This window comes from Triturus cristatus, chromosome 2_1 (genome assembly GCF_964204655.1).
Source record: "Triturus cristatus chromosome 2_1, aTriCri1.1, whole genome shotgun sequence".
Classification (NCBI taxonomy): domain Eukaryota; kingdom Metazoa; phylum Chordata; class Amphibia; order Caudata; family Salamandridae; genus Triturus; species Triturus cristatus.
Window position 1 is genome coordinate 270,908,482 of NC_140581.1, and position 17,758 is coordinate 270,926,239.

The following is a 17,758-nucleotide window of genomic DNA, read 5'->3' on the forward strand; positions in this document are numbered from 1 at the left end:
TCCTCTACCTGACTCTCCATCCAGCTTATGCCCAACTTGCTTCGGTCCTGCTCCCGACCTATTCCCCGACTGGTCTCAGCACAAGAACAGCAGAATCTCTTCTAAAACACCTGTGAATCACAAGGCTCAAGGTGCAGGTGTTAATCCAAACTCTAAGGCTGCAAAATTATCAGTGGATGGAACCTACCACACACCATAGTTACCTTCTATTTGATTGCAGGATCCGTACTTGTAAATATGTGTCCTTCAAATCAATGAACTCCATCAAGTCTTTCAGGTCCAGACTTAAGAGAACCTGAGCCAAAGACAGCATTTTCAACTTTTTGTTCAGAAGAACAAGTTACTTACCTTCAGTAAAAATGTATCGCTAAGAGACATATGTAGTTATAGATTCCTTACCTTATAATTACCCCCAGGCATCAGACTGGATTCGGAGAATTGTTTCGTAGCAGTACCCCTGCGCGTCGGTAGGTGGCGTCGGTCGACTCCGCGTCTGTCGTCTGCATCATGGTCGCAAGGATGGCGACGCGGTGTCTACTTAGCTGCCGCCCCTGCACGCCGAAGTCAGTTCTGACACCACTTTCCACGGCAGATGCGCAGAGCCATGCAAGACCACCGACCACTGGTGCACATAAGGGAGCCCCTATCCCTAGAAGTCAGTTCGCAGAACGGGGAGGATGGGTCGGGCTTAAGGAATTTATAACTACACATGTCTCTTACAGACACATCGCTACCGAAGGGAAGTAACTTGTTCATCTGATAGAGACTGTATTTATAGATTCCTTACCTTAGAATCGATACCCCATTAATGCCACACCAAGACGTACTGGAGAACAAAGCGGCCGAAAAAGCGGCCGAAAAAGCGGTCTCTCCGGACTTGGCTGTCCAGGCAGTAATGTTTCATGATTGTGTGCAGGGGTGCCCACGTGGCTGCCTGGCAGATGTCAACCAGTGGAACTCCACGTCCCAATGCAGTAGTGGCTGCCATCATCCTGGTAGAGTGGGTGCACAGTCCTACTGGAGGTTCCTTTTTTGCCATAGAATAGCAGGTCTTGATGCCTAGTTCAACCCATCAAGAGATGGTACGCTTGTGCAAGGCCCAACCTTTCATAGCTCCCACATAACCCACCAAGAGTTGTTTGTCCACCCGGAAGTCTTTAGTGCGGTCAAGGTGGAAGGACAGCGCACATTTTGGGTCCAAGTCTCTCCTCCTTGGAGAGATGTGGGGGCGGGAAGAAGGTGGGCAATATGATGGTCGGACCTATGTGGAAAGAGGTAATTACTTCGGGCAGAAAAGAGGGCATAGTGCGAAGCACCACTTTGTCTGGATGGACAGCCAGAAAGGGAGGTTTGGAGGACAGAGCCCGAAGCTCACTCATCCGACGCCAGAGGTGATGGCAAGCAGAAAAGCAGTCTTTAAAGTGAGAAGACGTTGAGGACACATATGCAGTGGCTCAAAGGGGACACACATAAGATAAGTAAGGAGTCAAGTCCCACTGGGGCATTACTAAAGGAGAAGGAAGAAAGAGATGAGTAATGCCTTCAGAAATCTGATTACTTGAAAAGAGAAGGCTGATCAGGAAGGCGAAGAAAAGCCAAAATATAGCCTTTAAGGGTTACCAGAGCAGAGCCCTGCTGGGCCAAAGAGCGAATGAAGAGGAGAACCTCTGAAAGAGGGGCAGAAAGGGGGTCCACAGCCTCTGCTGTGCACCATGCCACATATTTGTTCCATTTAAAGGCAAATACCATTTTAGTGGAGGGATGCCTGGCTGCCAAGAGGATTACAGGAGGAAGGTTGAAAACTGTCACCACTCAATCTCCACGCAAGGAGGTGAAGGCTGGACAGGTTTGGGTGGAGGACCGTCCCCTGCTGCTGCGACAGGAGATCATTCTGAAGAGGCTGTCTGATCGGAGGATCGATGGCCATGCTCAAGAGTCCGGGGTACCAGACTTTTCGTGCCACTCATGACGAAAGGCGTCGCCGAGCAAGTGCAGCCTTGGAAATTCGACTGCGCAGAACTGCTGACATTGCACGTTCTCTTCGGTGGCGAATAGATCTAACAAAGGCTCTCCCCACTAATGAAAGAGACCTTGCACCACTTCCAAATGAAGACGCCATTTGTGATCCACCATGTACCGGCGGCTGAGTTTGTCCGCCCATCCATTCAGGGAACCTGCTAGGTGTTGAACCACAAGGGGCATGCTTGGATGTTCCAGCGATGTCCAAAGGCGAAGAGCCTCTTGACATAGAGGCCACAACCCCACGCCATCCTGTTTGCTGCAGTACCATGAGGTGGTGGTATTGTCCGTGAACACGTGCACTAATCTTCCTTTGACAGAAGGAAGGAATGCATTCAGTGCAAGATGGATCGCCGGAAGCTCCTGATGGTTAATGTGGAGCCCGGACTCTGCCGGAGACCAGAGAGCCCTGATCTCCGCCTCTCCCATGTGGCCGCCCCATTCTAGGAGTGAAGCGTCTTTCACCACTGTGAACTCTGGTTGGGGAAGTGAGAGGGATCTGCCGTTGACCCAATCCTGGTTCATGAGCCACAAATTAAACTGATGTACAGTCCCCTCCGTGATCTGGACGACATTGAAAAGATTCCTCTGATGCTGCGCCCACTGAAACTTCAGGTCCCACTGGAGAGCCCGCATGTACCATCTGGCATACTCCACCAGCAGGATGTAGGAGGCCAGGAGGCCCAGCAGCCTCAGGGGTCATTCTCACTAAAATCCGGGATAGAGGCTGAAACATTGGTATCGTAGCCCAAATATTCAGAACTCGCTGCTCGGGAGGATAAGCCCAAAACTGCGCTGTATCCAGAACTGCTCCGATGAAAAGGAACTTCTGAGAGGGAATCCGGTGCGACTTCGGCATGTTGATAGTGAATCCCAGAGAATGAAGGAGGTCCGCCGTAGCCTGGAGGTTGAAGATGACAGCCTGGGGTGAGCCTGCCTTCAATAGCCTGTTGTCAAGATAGGGGGAAGATTGGCACCCCTGATCTGCGCAGATGAGCTGCGACCACCGCCATCGATTTAGGGAACACCCGAGGGGCGCTGGTAAGGCCAAAGGGGAGCACCGTAAATTGAAAATGCTCATGGCCTACCGTGAACTGTGGGTAATGCCTGTGGGCTGGCAGGACGAGGATGTGAAAATAGGTATCCTGCAAGTCCAATACTACCATCCAGTCTCCGAGATCGAGGACAGAGAGTACCAGAGCCAACATGAGCATTTTGAACTCCTTTTGGAGGAAGCGGTTGAGGGCCCGGAGGTTTAAGTTAGGATGCAGGCCTTTGTCCTCCTTGGGTACCAGAAAGTAGTGGGAATAGCAACCATGACCTACTTCTAGCACAGGGACCCGTTCGATAGCTCCCTTGGCCAACTTCCGGGCGGAGAAGGGCCAAGTGATCCTCCGTCATGCGATGGACTGCTGGTGGCATGGAATGAGGGTTTTATGAACAGGAAGATAATGGCGCACAAACCAGATATACGCAATAGTATCACCAATGCAAAATAGGAAAATAGTACGGTGCTAGCAGGGAGGGGAAGGCCCTAAAACCCCTCAATCAGTATGGGAAAAACCCACACTTAAACATATAAGAACTGTCCCGTGCACTCATACAATCATCAATTACACAAGGTATGTGTATCTTCGGTATGACATGAAGATACTGCCGCGTGGCAATCTTTATGTTTCCTTTAATAGGTCATCAGACAAGAACCCAAACAGCCAGCCGACACGTGTTTCGTCAGAGAAAAAGTCAAACTCTGACTCTTCAGAGCTGGAAACAATACAAACACATAATTTGAGCACAATGCAATGTAAACTTTGCTCTCAAATTGCTAAAAACAAACATCCTATGATTAAAAGGGAAGCAAAGGAAAGAAAAGAAGAGAAAGACAACCATAAATCCCACATAGGTGTCAAGTTACCAAAATAATTATTAATTTGTTTCAATACATCCTTTAGAATGATCACGTGCATAAATAGAAGAAACCACTACCACTTCCATTAGCATGTGTTAACGTGCAACCACACCAGGTGAGCACAAAGGTTCTCACAGAGATTGATGTCAACACCAAAGTTGAAATGCAGATGAAAAACCAAACAAACAAAACTACCAAATAAAATATAAGCATTCATACTCACAACATCTAACCTAAAGAACAGGAAGTCATCCAAAACAGGAAGGATATAATAATGATACGCCAAATCAAGAAACGAATAATTACTCAATCAGCCTTGTAAGAAAAAAGACTGAGCATATGGCTCTAAACAAAGTCCTGAAAGCAAAGAAAGAGGTACAAACACTCAGGAGACTGTTACCATATTAAACACTCCAACTCACAAAAACCCAAAATTCAGTTCAAAATCCCAGATAGATGGAAAGAGGGGTAGTCTGGAAGAGGAGGGTGTAGCCCCTTTGGACTATCTGCACAACCCACCTTGTCCGACGTGATGTTGTGCCAGTGGGGGAATCCTGCCGCCCACTGACCTCTGGGCCCTGAAATGTCAGACTAGGAAGGTTTGGAGGCTGCTGCAGGGTGGGTATGGGTGAACTGGCCTGCCCGCTGGCCCCCATACCCGTGTCAGTGGGTCCCACATCCGCGGCCACCCACAAACTGGGTAGCTTGAGTGGCCCTCTGGTTTGATTGGGTGGAACGTAGTGGGGCACCCCTTCCATAGCCACGGAAGGCAGACTATGTGGGATGGAGATTGCTGCGAGACCCAAGAATCTGGCTGAAGCCGAGACCCAAGAATCTGGCTGTAGCCCTAGAATCCATTAAGCGCTTGAGCGCTGAATCTGCTTTGTCACCAAACAGGTAACCGCCATCAAAGGACATGTCCAAAAGGGTAGATTGGACATCTCCCGAAAAACCAGACGTCCTCAACCAGGCTTAGCGCCTCAGGTCTACCGACGTGGAAACCGTTCTACCCAGAGAGTCGGTGGTATCCAGCCCACACCTGATGGTGAACTTCGCTGCATCTCGACCTTCTCGACCTTCAGCAACTGCGCGAGTGAGCACGGCCCAGGCCTCCTCCTGGGAATGGGGAAGCACTTGCACAACCGTATCCCACTCCGTATGGGTAGAACGGCCCAAGAGGCATGCAGTGTTCACCGACCGAAGCCCTAAGGTGGTGAAAGAAAACATCTTCCCAAGATGGTCCAGCTTCTTGGATTTCCCATCTGAGGGAGGGTGGGGAATGCGCCTTTAGAGGACGAGGCTTGGAACATCAAGCTCTCGAGGATAGGTTGTTGGGAGAGGAAAAGTGGGTCGCCCGGGGCCAGGCAGTGGCGTCAGGCAATCATCCTTTCCACAGGAGCCCCTGTGCTGGGCTTGGACCAAGAGCCCAGAAGGATGTCTGTGAGGGCTTCATTAAAAGGCAGCAGGGGCTCCAAAGAGGCCGCTGTCAGCTGAAGCACCTCTGTCAGGAGGTGAGTCCTGACTGCCACCGTAGGAAGCTCGAGGCCCAATGCCTCAGCCGCCCTATGCAACACCATTGCATAGGAAGCCACCTCCTCCGTAGCCACAGTAGGGGGGGGGGGGGGTGGGGGGGGGGGCGGGGGAGAGCATGCCAAGGTCTGGGGAGGTGTCCAAACCACTGCCATCACCCAACTCCTCTCGCCAGTCTGGCTCCTCAAGCTGGCCAGCTAAAGGGCCAATAGACCCCTCCCAGTCCTCACCCTCCCCTAGCTGCCACTCAAGGCGATAAGGAACGCCACGGATGAACATAGGTACAAAAGTACCCTCCGGCGTCAGTATCGACGTCAATCCGGCACTGGGTCCAAGGTGGGGTTGGGGCCGGAGTCGACACCGGTTGGGATCAAAACCGGTATCGTCACTCGATTATGCACCGGGGAAGGTACCGGGAGGTCAACTGGCGCCGATCCAGATCCATGTCTGGAACCTCGAGGGGCCGTCCGGCATCGGGGCCGGAGCCTCCGGCATCGAAGGGCCAGGGCTCCCAGCCAAGTCCATGGGGCCCAAAGGTGCGCCTGTGGAGTCGGGCTGCCCAAAAATGCTGTGGAGAGCTTCATAGAAAGCTCAAAGCTGGGCAGAGGACGCTCCAGCTCCGGGAAAGGGAGGAAAGCAATAGCCATCCCAGGAGCAGGCTCTGCAGCCGGAGCTAGAGAGCGACTACGCTCTAGGTCCCGCGTCACATTGCTGACGGACGGGGAGAAGGCTTCTTCGCCTTCTTCTTGAGGACGAGTGGTGGTGGCACCGCGACCATTCCCGGGACCTTCCTCTATACTGTGACCTCGAATGACAAGGAGCGGACTGCCAGGCCTCTAAGAGCTTTCGGGACTGCTCCTGCTAAGACTTCGGATTTATGACCTGGTAGTCGGAGCACAACTTCAGGTTGGGGTCGCGCTACAGGCACCAAAGGCACACGAGGTGCAGATCGGTGACTGACATCAGCTTGTGACAGGAGTCACAAGGCTTGAAGGCGGTCCGACAATGGGACATCCCTCGTGCACCAGGAGTCAAAGACTCAAGAAAGAGGTCAACAAAAGTTGAAAAAGTGTAGTCAAAAAGTGACTATGGGGCACAATCGCTCCGGATCAGCGCTGGCTGGCATGGAAAAGGAAAGCACAGACGTCAGTGCGCAGGGGAGGCATCTAAGTAGACACCACGACGTCATCCCGGCGACCACAACGCCGACAAACAACTCAGTCGACCAATGCCACCTACCGACACGCAGGGGTACTACGAAAACGTTCTACGGATCCAGTCTTACGCCTAGGGGTAATTCTAAGGTAAGGAATCTATAACTACGGTCTCTTTCAGATGATAGTATTTGCAGCCTGAAGGTCTAGAACGGGACGACCCATCTTTCTTGGCAACAAGAAAAGATTAGTCACATCATTTGTCCTATTTTCTTCTCCGGACCAACTTAACAGTCCCTCTGTCCAGAAGAGCCAGCAGTTCCTGCTGCAAAATGTGAGCATGGGAATTTTAGGTAATTGAAGGGACTGGAGCAAAGGAGGGGGCAAATCCTGGAAGGGAAGAGTGCAGCCATACCCAACAATCTGCAAAACCAAGCAGTCAAAAGTGTTGGAATGCCTATGTCCCAAGTGACGGGACACCCTATCTCCAACCCATATGCCACACAGGTGCACTCAATGACTGACTAAAGAGGTTTTTTTGGTGGCTGATAGTAATGTTACTGTCCAAGATGGCTACTGAAAATGACGCGCCCCCTTTAGCTAGTTGGGAGGTTGCACAAGCTGTGAGGGCTGACATTGCTAAAAGAGCAGACTGCGGGAATATTCCTTGAACCTGCAGTGCTGCACATGTAACTGGAGTGAAGGGGAAGCTTTTGTCCCAGATCAGGCTGTATCCTGTCAATGCTTGAAGCATTCCAAGGGAGATTCCACCTTGTCACCAAAAAGGTAACATAAATAGGGCATGTACATAAGCATCATGTGGACATCTCCTGAGAATCCAGTAGGGCATTTTCATGCATGGCATCTGATGGCAATGGAAGAGCTCATGGACTGTACCAGTGAATAAACTATCCAATCCAGAGAGCAAGATGTGTTTCACCAAATCCTGTTCATCTCCCACAACCTCTGAAAAATGGTCGGAAGACTCATTATGACTAAATGTGTACTCTTCAACAAGGCATGAGAGAAGTGGGCTATATGGCAAGGCACATTTATGGAGTGAAGTACAAGGCTCCCAAAAGAGAAGAACACCTTCCCCCATGGTCTCAATTTTCTATTCCTTGAGGGAAGGGGGAAGTAAGAAAGGAGTCAGGGCTGCGCTTGGAGGAACAGTTCATCTCAACCACAAGGTTCGCCTGGGAGAGGGTGAGCCATCATGCAATTTGAGTGCCCACACACTAGAGGATGGCATTGGGGGACTCGGCGGTTCACAGTCCTAGCAGAAGCAGGGCTGGCTCTCACCACTAGTATGGATAACCTCAATTTCTCATTGAAGGGGAGGAATAGTCTAACTGTCTAAGAGGAGAAGCCAAGTACTCACCAGCCTCTGTCCCAGCAGTGAGGGGTCTAGGGAGGTGGGTAATGGTGTGGGGCTAGTCTGGGGGGGTTGATGGTCCACCTCTGTGCTGCCATAATTGTTGTGAAAGACTATGTTTAACATTTGAATAGGATCTGAATCCAGGCCAAAAAGCTTCCCAAAGGCAACATTCACCATTAGTCAGACTTGTAAAGTGCCTACTCCATTAGCTGTTCACCCCTGTCTGAAACTGACCAATACAGCCTTCCTCCTCAGATAGTTTGTCCAAGAGTGCAAGGGATCTCGACATCTAAAGGCAGTGTGGGTACTGGGAAGGGCTTCTGAGAAGGGATTGGTTCGGCTGGACCCAGAGCAGCACTATGGGGAATCCCATCTGGGTCAACCAGTGTTGGAGCCACTGGCATGCACTGGGGGGGGACACAGTATCCCTAGGGCCCTGAGGCACACTAGAGGGAGCCAGGTTGGAGTTTCTTTGAAAGTCAGCATAACCTGTGTTAAGGCAGCGATCTTCGCAGGGTCACTGCCAGGAGCTAGAAAAGTTGAAACCGTCATCAGGACCGGACCTGGACTGAATCTGGCACTAGCAACTCCACTAAGTCCAACTCTGCAGATAACACAGAGTCAGGAGTCAAGGAAAGTAGTCACTGACAGCGAGACCTTCCCCTGGAGCTGGAACAAAACTGTTTAGGCGAAACATCCTATCTGTGCCTCTTGTACATCTTTTTTTGAAAGATCGGTGTATCCCTCAAAGGAAGGCCACTTCGAAGACCTGTCTGTCAAAGACAAGCCAGAGTGGGACCTGGCACACAAGCTGGAGCCATATCGCTTACCTCTGGGTTTCTCCTGTGCCATGAAATGTTTAGTCTACAGCTCCTTTATGGTCTTCATGTTCATGCAACCACACTTCATGCATGACTTGGCATCATGCATGGGACTCAAGCTCCAAAGGCAGATTCTGTACGAGTCTGAGATAAACATCTGCCTGCACTGCTTAAGTGACAATGCTTGAAAACTGATAACTTCAAGCAAGACATTTCCCCTACTGAACATGGTAAAAGTACATACATTGAAACATTTCCCCAAGACTCCGGTTCTACGTAAAAGGGTGTGAAAAAAGGGACTGATGTTGGTACTGCACCTTGTGTAACTTTGTGATTTTATGTACGATGTTTCTCAAGAGCTAAGATGGAACTTTGGCGAGAGGTACTGCAACCTTTCCAGATCCAACCAGGAGGAATTTAAGAAGCGGGGACTGGAATCTGAAAGCAGAAGTATAATCAGAACTTCAGTTAGAAGGCCTGTACCTTGGCCAGGGAGTTGATCCTATATGGCTGCACCCTCCTTTTGGTTTTATATTCAATTGAGAATTGCTTTTCGACTTTTACCAAGAAAAGAGCACAAACCTTACTTGCGACATAGGCAGGGTAACACCACTAGTGCCTCAACACTGTTGCAATATTGAAAATACTTATTTACTGTGGGTGAGTTGGTTGTATATCTGCTGAGGGACCTATGAAGCTTTTGGGTCTTCTAAGTACCACTGTGCTCCTCCACCTAAGCTTTACCCTAGCCTGTTGTCCCTGGGGCTTAAAGTGGTTCTACGCAAATAGCTGCCTCTCGGTTAAGATTGAGGAAGCTGATCAACTTTTCTAATCGTGATAGTGTAAGGCAGGAGGAGGCACTCAATACCGCTCAGACTCTGGTTGCAAGAGGCAACTGTGTTCCAGCTCGATCTCTGAACTGCACTGTCAACTTCTCTCAGTAAAACCTGGGTGACAGGCCTCTCAAGTCAGAGTATAGGGAAACGCTGGTCACATTTATGCCCCAGAATTATTCTGCATTTAATATATATGCAATCCATGTCATAAAACATTAAGTGTCTTTGCCTCATAACTGGATTCAAAATCCTCTATGTCTCACATTTTCTGCTCAGCCTACAAGGGCTCATCACTCATTCTCGGTCCGGTGTCAGGTCATGAGGTCAAGGAGGTTTCCTAGAGACAATGCTGCACCAGTGTGTCCGACTTTCGGTGCTAAAAAACAGGACCCTGTAAATATCCTTGTCAGTGCATTGAATGACATCCTGGAGTAGAAAACAAGTTATAAAGAGCACAGAAATTATAATTTACTGCGTTGCATAAAAATTTCCTGAACTAGGAAAGAAGGAGGCCTAAGGACCACTGAATTGAAGTGTCAAAATTCTGCCATAGTAAGTCAATCCACTGATCATATCAATAAAACATAAAAAGCCCCAATTGGCATGGTCTCTTGCTTTCACTGCTGGAAAGTCTTTACAAGAGGGCCCGCAGCTGTTACAAGATACATGCATCATAAACAAGGATCTATTATTTCCATGGGAAATTAACTTTCTCTAGGAATTGTATATATGGATAAGCAAGGACCATCTCTACTTTGGATACCAGCCCCACATAGACCAAATAAATCCAAAACACAGAAGAAAGCACTTTAACTGGGCCCCTTAAATCACAACTGTCTGAGGTTCACCTAACCACTTGAATATTTTCAGACAAGCTCTACCAATAGGTTTTGACACCAGTTTGTTGCCTCCCTTTCACATATAGGCTCCCTTTGCTCATGTGTGAAAAATCTTAATGTCTCTTAAATATGTTGCAGCTTGAAATGAGAAAGGCGCTTACAATACTTGGATCTCAGTTATGAAACAGGCTCAAAATCACCAACCATGCTAAATTTGCTGTCTATCTTTCAAAACCCTCCAAACCCACAATTTATGACTCACTTGCACATTTATTGCATGAGGCACCTTGAGACATTTCTGTTTACATTACTATGCTTAAAAGTATTTATTCATTAATTCAGAAAAGGCAATCATCATCACAATAGGTCAGAATTGTGTACTTCGAAACCCAATTAAAAACTGTGCATTCTTACAAAGCAGGACTTCTATGGGTATAATCTACCTTGATGACAGAGACTCTCCAATAAAAACCTCATTCAGCGCTCTGACTGGTAAAAGATGTGGTCCAGCATCCTCCTCCTCTGCAAGCAAAAAGAAATACAAAAGTAAGTATTTTATGAAATACTGCAATCACTCTTCAGAATAACACTACAATGTGCAAACTAGTTATATCTTGGCTACTACATTATATCTGAGCTATTTATTAGTCTTTGCAAAATTAAGTTTTTTCCAGTGTAAACATTCCCATGTTCGAGAGGAACTCTGTGGTACTGTAAATTTCGGAACCATGTTGGTAGCATGATCCTACCCAGCCGATTTTGGTATCAGCGAACCGCAAATGACTAATGCGGTATGTATGAGTGTTTTCGTCATGTTTCACCGATGAATTCACAGCGTACACGATACTACATGTCGAACCCTCGGGTTCCATTTTAAAAGGGTAACCATTTTGTGGTTGCCCTCACATAGGCTGCGCATTGAGGCCATGCCTAGGCCTAAAGGACACGCAATCTTTCCTTGACTTCTGTGTGACCTATGCAAACTGATTCCGCTGCCCGGGGTCAGTCCTGCCCGGCCGGTTCCTTTTACTGCGGCCTTATGGGATTAGCATCAGGGCCCAACACATCATAAAGTCGTGTATCCCACGCGACTCCTGCCTAATCCCTTTCACACCTGACTCTGTTTCCTACTTTATGGCTTGTTTTACGAGTAGGAGGTGTCCGTTTTATTGGGGTCTGCTGCTATCTGATGAGGGTTCTGAACCTCGCTGGGTAAATAATTATGTGCCGACCGAGCTGAAATGTGGGATTATCATCATGACTGTGCTCTTTCTTTGAAGCGAAAATATGTGAACGACCACTTGTAAAATAAGGGCGGTGTTGCCCAGAGCATAATATTCTGTATATAAGAAAAGACTGGTTTTTGGTGAGGGGCAGTCTCCTAAGAACATACATCGTGTTGTACTTCTCGGATACCTGTGATTGGTCTGCAGCCAATAAAAACGATCTTTGACTTCACCTAGAAGACTCTGTGTTTCTGTGGTCCAAGACAGGAAGAACTCGAAGTCTTCGGGTGTGTCCCCTGGCACCGCTGGGTTGGTTCTGAAAAACCCAGTACTTCAACTATACTTCACAGTGATTGAACAATTAACTCAATTTTCACGAACGAATCAACCACATAAATATAACAATCATTCCCAAGTAAAGTGCATCTTTTTATATGCCTCTGCAATACTAGAGCTCAAATAAATGTGAGCAATATGATCCTTTTAAAGGCAAAAAAATAGAAATACAAAAACAACTTTATTCCAGGTCTTGGTAGGGATATTGGAGGAGAGGCCACCAATGCGGCTGTTCGGATGCCAGGGGGTGACAGTGAAGAGGAGCATAGGTGTCTAGCGGGTTGGTGGAAGTTAATCAGTGGTAGAGCTATGCTGCAGCGTTCTGTATGGTCTGGAGTCTTGGGAGGAGCTGGGTGGAGATGCTGAATTAGAGGGTGATGCCATAGTAGAGGCGGCAGGTGGCGAGGGCCTGAGTGACAGACTTTCTGGTGTTGGTTGGGATCCATCTGAAGATTCTGCGCAGCATGCGAAGAGTGTGGAAGCAGGATTAGGCGACTGCGTTGATTTGTCGTTTTATGTGTAGTTGGCTGTCGAGGATGATGCGGAGGTTGCGTGCATGGTTGATCAGTGTGTGCAGAGGTCTGAGTTCTGCAGAACTGGGGGTATCTGCAAGGAAGGGGGAGGCAGATCGTAGGTGTTTGGTTAGTGGAAGGTCATGCATTTGTTGATGTATGCTGGTCCTTCGATGTACAGGACTTTATATGCGTGGGTCAACATCTTGAACTCGCATCTCTTCTGGATCGGGAGCCTGTGTAGCTTCTTGAGGTAGAGTGTGATGTGGGTCTGCCTGGGGAGGTCGAAGGTGAGTCTTACCTGCTGAGATTTCTATTGTCTGCAGTCTGTTCAGGAGGAATGCACTGATTCCTACGTAGAGCGTTTTCCTGTAGTCCAGCCCGCTGGTGATGAGGGCCTGCATGACGGTCGTTCCGGGATTGACTGGGAGCCACCTGAAGATCTTGTGGAACATGCATATGGAGTGGAAGCAGGAGGATGAGACTGGGTTTACCCGTTTCTTCTTAGATAGCTTTCTGTCAAAGATGATGTTGAGGTTGCGTGTGTGGTTTGTCAGGGCAGGGGAGGAGTGAAGTTCAGCAGGACACCGTAGGTTGTTCCATGGCGAGGTGTTGTTCCGTTGTGTCCGTGTTGAGCTTGAGACCCCTTTACTGTTTAGGTCTCGCCTGGCGTAGGCTGCGCAGACATGTGCAGTCTCGCTGGCGAGATTTAATGATTTACTGTAGATTTCACTAGCGGGGTTTAAGCCCCGCCCCTCTTTTCCATTGGCTGGCGTCACCGTTTATGCTAAACGGTGGCCAGCCATTGGAAAAGAGCTTCCAGTGATGTACACTTTTCTCTTTTAGAGCCGTCCCAGTTGGACTGGCTCGCTTTACTTACGTTTGTGGTAAAAGGTTTCTTATCTTTATGGGGCCAAACACATGGCCTCATAAAGATAAGAAACCTATTAGCAGGCGAGGCCTGTTTTTTTTCGCCGCCGCGTGCACATCTTCTGTCCCTCCCCTTTTGTGTAATGTATCGAAACACATAAATACAAGGCAAATGCGATTGTCTAGGTGCTGGCCATGGGGTTGTGGTGGTTCATTATTTTTCTCTCATTTCTGGCCAATTAGTTACAGTTGTTTTTGTAGACGTTCAGTTACTTTTTGTTGGGTGCCACCTATAAAACTGGAGGGGATTTGCTGCGAGGCTGGCCCCTTTACTGGAAATGGTTCGCTGAGTTGCGTCGCCGGTTGTTGGGTGTGGGGCTGTTGCGTTTACTCGACTCAGCCTGCTACTGCCCAGCGTTTCAGTCTCATCCTCAGCCTGATATAAAGTACCACGGTTATGCTGTGGTCTATGGGAGGGGCTGTTTGAGAAGATTCCTAGACTACAGCGCTGCTTCCGCTGTCCTGTGCACGAAGGTGCTAGGACCCGGAGAGCCGCGTTGTCCACTCCCCTCCCCCGACAGGGGGCTCAGGTGTCCCGGAGGAGGCTGCTGGCTCTCCTGGTAACAGCCTCCGCTGGCCTGCATGACATGGTTTCGAGCGGAGGCACAGCTCTGCACCCTGACAAGTTCACTCCGGCCCCGGGTGCCCCTCTGACGGGCACTGCCCTCTCTCCATGAGCCTGGCAGCTCCTCACACCCCTCACCATGAACGACCAGTACCACCGGGAGGCCCAGGACGGGTACCTGGACCTGCTCAAGGAGGCCACACGCAAGGACCTCAACTCCCCAGACGAGGACGGCATGACGCCCACCCTGTGGGCCGCCTACCACGGCAACCTCGAGGCGCTACGGCTCACTGTAAGCCGAGGGTAAGTGAGGAAACGGGGTGAGCGTGGTAGTGCTGGGTGGGAGGGAGGGTGAATGGGAACAGAGGTATGGGTCAGGAGGTCAGCTTGTGATGAAGGCACACGAGGGAGGTAGACACAGCGGGGTTGAGGGTTGTCACTGACTTGTTGATGGGCAGCATGGAGTGAGTGAAGAGGGCACCGGTTGCCCCAGGCTTCCTTGAGGTCAGGACTAAAGAAGTCAAGACCAGCCCGATGTCCTGGCTTCACTTATTACAGCTTTCACGATGGTGTGTAGAGTACAATGGGGCTGGGCTGGAGTCAGTAAGCTAGTTTGGGGGAAGAGACTGTGACATCAGAGGTGCTCTGAAGGTGATGTTGCTAGGGTGTAGCAAGGGTGCTATCGGGTCACCGTAATGTACACAAGGAAAGTCCTCGGATGACTCATAAAATAGCAATAATTGGGATTCAGTGGGCGCCTAACTCCCCTGGGCCCTTGCATTACTGCACCTGCTGCACTATTGATAAATGTATATGCCACTGGGTGAATAGATATTGAAGAGAAAAACAAGTGTTTCTGAAAGTCCTCTGAGGCATGCCTGGACCCTGGAAGCTTGTGTGGCGTGTGCAAGATACATTGACCGGTCGGAATCTCTGACGGAATGCAGGGCTGGGGCATAGTCATTGACACGTTAGGAGCGTGGAAAACTGATGGACCTGTGGTGGAGTAAATCATATGATAGGCCGAGAGGATGGTAGGGCTGACGGCGGATCACCCCCGTGCCCCTCTGGTACTCGAGAAAGGCTCGGAAACTACATAAACCTTAGTATTTGCTGCCTACATAAGAAGTTGTGCCTACTCTATGACTAGACTCTTGGAGGTTGGGGAGAGGGTGTGGGTAATGGCCAGAGCTACTGACCTTGGAGCTGGGGAACCACGTTCGAGTCTTGGCGTTGGCTCAACATCCTATGATTCTGGGCAAATCACTTAATCTCTCCCTGCCTACCAAGAATGAATGTGTTCTTGTATAAGTAACAGGTGTCCATCTCAAGCGCCCCAATTCCTTCGGGTCGAGTTTGCGCTATATAAAACTGCAAAATAATATAAATATACAATAAAAATAGAAAATAAAAATTGATAAAGATGTCGGTCTGCACTCGGGTCCACTTAGATTTGACGTTTCTATTTGAAAACGTTGAAGCAGTACCTCCCGTTGTGGGTTCCTAAATACTAAATTATCCCATACAGACTTGCATACATGGGCCTCAATAATTGAACGTTTATGTTAGAGCCAAGTTTGTACAACATATTTAAAAATTTTACTTTTCGTTATAAAATTAGCACGTGTCACACCCATAATTCAATTACCAGCCTACGAAAGTGAAAGCTGCAAGTTCAAACTATGATCTATCAATCTCGGCAGTCCATACGCCTCAGGGCGCAGGGGTGAGGTCCCCGTTCCGTTCTGGGAGGTTGATATGTTGGTGGGGAGTGAATGTGAAAGGGCCATGGGCAGACGCACTCTGATCCCTGGTGATGGTGGGAACCACCCGTCCATCGCTTTTTTCATGGTGGATATTTTAGTTTAGCACTACACGTACACACAATAGATTAATTTTCTGAATTCTTCTATAATACTTTTGGGGGTTTCAGTGTCTGTAGGCTATACACTCGCTTAACTGAATCGCGCGAGTTTATTGCTAGATATTTTTAGACTGAACATGTTCGTGCTTCTGTAGTGTACCTTGAAGTTTGCATTCTGGCGTTCTTTAACTCACCCCTGTCTCAGCGCCTTATGCTGAGGAAGGTAAGAATGGAGTCCATACCACGTGCTCACTCAGTCGTTGGCCTCTCTGTTCACTAACAGCACAGGTGCCAGAGTGGTTTTAACAGACACCCCTACTACTCAAGAGAACTGTGCCGGACCAACTCCATCCTCTCCACTTAACACTCTGAGGATATGTACTGCACCGACCCGACTGACAAATGGGAGTCATACACATGTTTTATTTCAAACGGTACACGTCGCCAACCTTCCCTGCAATAGAAAACAAGCATTGAAAATGCAATATGTCTCGCCTTTGATTAAGTTAAAGCCATTTGCTTTGCTAATGGATTTGTATAGCAAAGCAAATGGCTTTAACTTCATAAAAGGCGAGACCTATTGCATTTTTAATGCTTGTTTTCTTAGGGCAACTAACCTCAAAGGACCACTGAGAGAATAGAGTAATTTGTTTTTCAAGCCCTAGCGACATACCCGGTTGATGGCAACAATTCTGGATGAAGTAGACTGCAGCCAGCATATATGGAATATTGCATGGTCTTGTGAAATACCCCCATATATAGAGAAGGTTTAAATTGAAGGAGACAAGACTGTTTTAAATGGTTAAGCACTGTAAATATAGTATTGTGATTTCAACACGTATTTCCAACAATTTGGTAGGGCAATGGATTGTAGGCATGGCACATAAGGACGTCTGCCATGTCGACTCTACACTTTGTTCTGGACCAAAACACGAAGCCTTCAATAGGGGTGTGTGTGTGTATAGGTAGGTGTGTGTGTGTATAGGTAGGTGTATATATATATATATATATACACACATACACACACACATATATACAGGGCCTCTAAGTGTGGCACAGTGAGTGCTGCAGCCCTTAGAGGCCTTTCCTGGTCACTGTGCCCTTGGTACCTATTATACCTTTTACACAGGACTTGCATGTGGCCAGAGAGTTGCCAACTGGGTTTTGCAACAGTACAGTTTAGGGAAAGAACATAGCCCCTCGGTACCTGGTTGGCAGGAACCCAGGGCACACTCAGTTAAAGTACATCAACATTAGGCAAAAAGTAGGGGGGAAACCAAGGAAAAAGGGGCACTTTCCTACAGGTACCATTTTCATCAGGAGACGTGGGGAAATGCTCAGTGGTAGGAAATGTGTGACTCTCCACAGATTCCAGAAGCATTCCTCACAGAAATGTGAGAAAAATGTGTGTTCAGTCCAAGTTTGAGGTTTGCAGGTCATTGTGAGTCAGATAATGGTGTGGGATGCATGCGAACACCACCACCCTGGACTTCCCCAGGTGTCTTGTTTCCAGAACCGTCTGAATCTGGAAGATTTATCCAATTGGCAGCCTACCAAAGCTCAAAAACTGCAGCCATTCACCATTGCACATGGAACAATATTGGGAGTTAGCTACACTCTCCTGGCCCATATGTCAAAACAACACCCAAAAGAATAAAACGTTTGTTGCTTGCGATTGGGATGGGATGCTTTAGTCCGCAGGAGAGCTGAAGGACTGTTAAGGTTTTAGGGGTGAGGGTGATGTTAGAAAGGGCAAGACCCACTCCATTATTTTATTAGAAAATACATATTGCGGTCATACAGTGGGCTTTCTGCTCTCCTCACGCCCCCAGGGGAAAT

The 17,758-nt window shown here is 48.5% G+C and overlaps 1 protein-coding gene across 3 annotated transcripts in view; it reads right to left on the reverse strand.

Moving 5' to 3' along the window:
- The window catches only part of NADK2 (NAD kinase 2, mitochondrial), a 690,519-nt gene that overhangs the window by 201,640 nt on the left and 471,121 nt on the right, over nucleotides 1-17,758 (reverse strand). For all 3 annotated transcript variants that reach the window (XM_085631046.1, XM_085631045.1, XM_085631044.1), the window contains exon 7: nucleotides 10,930-11,008. In XM_085631046.1, the coding sequence (XP_085487172.1) occupies nucleotides 10,930-11,008 (79 nt within the window). The remainder of the gene's footprint in view (nucleotides 1-10,929; nucleotides 11,009-17,758) is intronic.